Below are 2699 nucleotides of genomic sequence, written 5' to 3' on the forward strand. Positions count from 1 at the left end.
GGCACCCTTGGTAAATATGATCAAAGAAGGCTGTGAAAATTAATCTGCATTGTTAATCCTTTTGATCTTTTATTTAAAATATTCACAAAAATCTAACCTTTCATTGGATAAAAATTTAATTAAAAGGGGGGAAATATCATTATGAAATAAATGTTTTTCTCTAATACACATTGGCCACAATTAAAGGCACCCTTTTATTCAATACTTTTTGAAACCTCCATTTGCCAGTTTAACAGCTCCAAATTTTCTCCTATAGTGCCTGATGAGGTCACCTGACGAGATCAGAGACCATTCCTTCATCCAGAATCTCTCCAGACCCTTTAGATTCCCAGCTCCATGTTGGTGCTTCTTTTCTTCAGTTCAACACATTCATTTTCTATAGGGTTCAGGTCAGGGAACTGGAATGGCCATAGCAGAAGCTTGGTTTTGTGCTCAGTGACCCATTTTTGTGTTGTTTTTGAGGTTTGTGTTTGGATTATTGTACGGTTGGAAGATCCAAATATGGTCCATTATAAGATTTCTAACAGAGTCAGTCACTTTTTTATTTTTTATCTGTTGGTATTTGATAGAATCAAAGATGCCATGCATCTAAACAAGATGTCCAGGACCTCCAGCAGAAATATAGGCCCACAACATCAAAAATACAGCAGTATATTTCATTGTACACATATGGGGTACTTTTTATCCCGGTGTTCACCAAACCCATCTTGAGTGTTTGCTGCTAAAAAGTTCATTTTTTAGTTTCATCTGACCATAGAAGCCAGTCCAATTTGAAGTTCCAGTCGTGTCTGATAACTGAATATGCTGGAGTTTGTTACCATGACTGTATAAATACGGAGTTGGATATAGATGAATATAGAAAGATGGCTAGAGAGAGGGGAGATGGATGGATAGACATTGATAGATAGATATGGATTTAGATGGAAAAATGGATGGATAGAGATAGTCGGAGATGGATTCAAGTCATTGGATAGAGATCAATATAAATAGATGGACAGAGAGGTGATGAATAGAGATATGGATTGGTAGATAGGTTTGGTGTAGATGGATATAGATGAATAGATGGATGGATAAATAGACATAAATAGATTGATATAGATATAGGTAGATGCACATAGATGGAAAGAGACATGGGTAGAGAGATTTATATAAAGATATAGATATGTAGATATGGATGGATATTAATAGATTATAGTTAATGAGGATATGAATAGAGAAATGGATAGATGATATGGATGGATAGTTGGTTATGTATGGAGAGATGGATATAGACCATAGACTGTATAAAAACATGGACGTAGTGTCCGTGACGTAACCGACAGATATAGATAGTTGGGTATATAAATGGATAGATAAGTGTAGAAATTAAACTATATTATTTGTAGCTGTAATCTCCATGACCGCTATAAATTTATGCATACACTTGAAAAACCCAAACATTAAGTGCAAATGATTAATTAGCCTTTATGTACCCTATAGAAGAGGTGTGCAGCTCGCAGGTTTGGTGTGTGGTGGTTCTGGTCCATCAGCGCAGTGCCTCGTCGCTTTATCTGTGCTTGTTTGTTGGACTGGCTTGCTGCTGGCTGAGCCCCCATTTTCTGTCTCTTTGTTTTTTGCTCTCTCTGTGTGCTGTATGTCTGCAGGGATTTTTCACCACATGGTGCCTTCAGTCTCCTCACAGCAGTCTGGGGCCAATCTCCCAGGCCCTGGGGCCCTCAGTTCCCAGCAGAGGCATCTGGACACGAACCCCAAACCGGGGGCCTTCCCCTCCTGAATGTGTCCTCCGCTGTCCCGTCCCAACCTTCCTCCCCATGTCCCGAGTGCCACCAGTCCTCAAGGCCGCAGTCGTCCCTCCCCGCTTCCACCTCCTCCCCGTCTCTGGCCGCCACATCTGCTTCCGCCACCTCCTCCGCTTCCTCCCGGCCCTTCACTGTGCACTATCCCCAGCATCTGCCTCCTCCGCACCCTCCCGGCAGCGCAGGTTCAGGTGGGGCTGGGGTGTCTTGGAGGACTCTGGGTATGCAGGCGTCCTACACAGCCTCGCAGATCCCCAGCAATCGCCCCAGATAGCACACGTCCGGGCACAGGAGGGTGGGGGAAGGGGGATTTGACATGGAAATAGACTATTACTAGACGGATACAGGGAAGCTACTGCGCTCTGCCAGCTATGATCCCAACAAGGTATGTGGTGTTGGCATGGAAATAAGCAACACGCTTTGATGCTTTTCTTTTTTTTTTTCCGTAGCTGCATTTCCTGCAAGTTCTTTGGGTTTCAGAAACCAGCTGTTATTTTATTATCTGACTATTTATGTCAGAATTGCCATTTTGTTTGTCTTTTGAAAATATCATTACATGTTCAGGGTTCAACAATGTGATTTCTACTTTTACTAGCCCACAAAAATTATATTTTATTTTACATTATAGTAATACACAGAATGTATTAATGTAGTTTTGTAAGATGTAAGATTTTGAAAATATATATATTTTTTTATTAAATGTTTTTTTCCCCTGTCGAAAAAGGACATTTAAAATGGCTAATTTGGATATTTTACTGTTTTCAATTAAATAAAATGTTGTAGTAATTTTATGAATTAATTTCATAAACATTTTTGCTGGATTGTTTATTGTGCAAAATTGGATTGAATTCTCTCTCTCTCTCTCTCTCTCTCTCTCTCTATGTGTGTGTGTGTGTGTGTATA

The 2699-nt window shown here is 40.3% G+C and overlaps 1 protein-coding gene across 4 annotated transcripts in view; it reads left to right on the forward strand.

Moving 5' to 3' along the window:
* Positions 1-2699, forward strand: part of LOC107719574 (histone-lysine N-methyltransferase, H3 lysine-79 specific-like) — a 27317-nt gene that overhangs the window by 23079 nt on the left and 1539 nt on the right. For 3 of the 4 annotated variants that reach the window (XM_016527026.1, XM_016527027.1, XM_016527029.1), the window contains one exon: positions 1644-1853. The exons of the other annotated variant lie outside the window; for it this stretch is intronic. In XM_016527026.1, the coding sequence (XP_016382512.1) occupies positions 1644-1774 (131 nt within the window). In that variant the 3' untranslated portion in view covers positions 1775-1853. Of the gene's footprint in view, positions 1-1643; positions 1854-2699 lie in introns of those variants that run through there. 4 annotated transcript variants of the gene reach the window in all.

The sequence above is a fragment of the Sinocyclocheilus rhinocerous genome, unplaced genomic scaffold (genome assembly GCF_001515625.1).
Source record: "Sinocyclocheilus rhinocerous isolate Xijiao unplaced genomic scaffold, SAMN03320098_v1.1 scaffold1294, whole genome shotgun sequence".
Classification (NCBI taxonomy): domain Eukaryota; kingdom Metazoa; phylum Chordata; class Actinopteri; order Cypriniformes; family Cyprinidae; genus Sinocyclocheilus; species Sinocyclocheilus rhinocerous.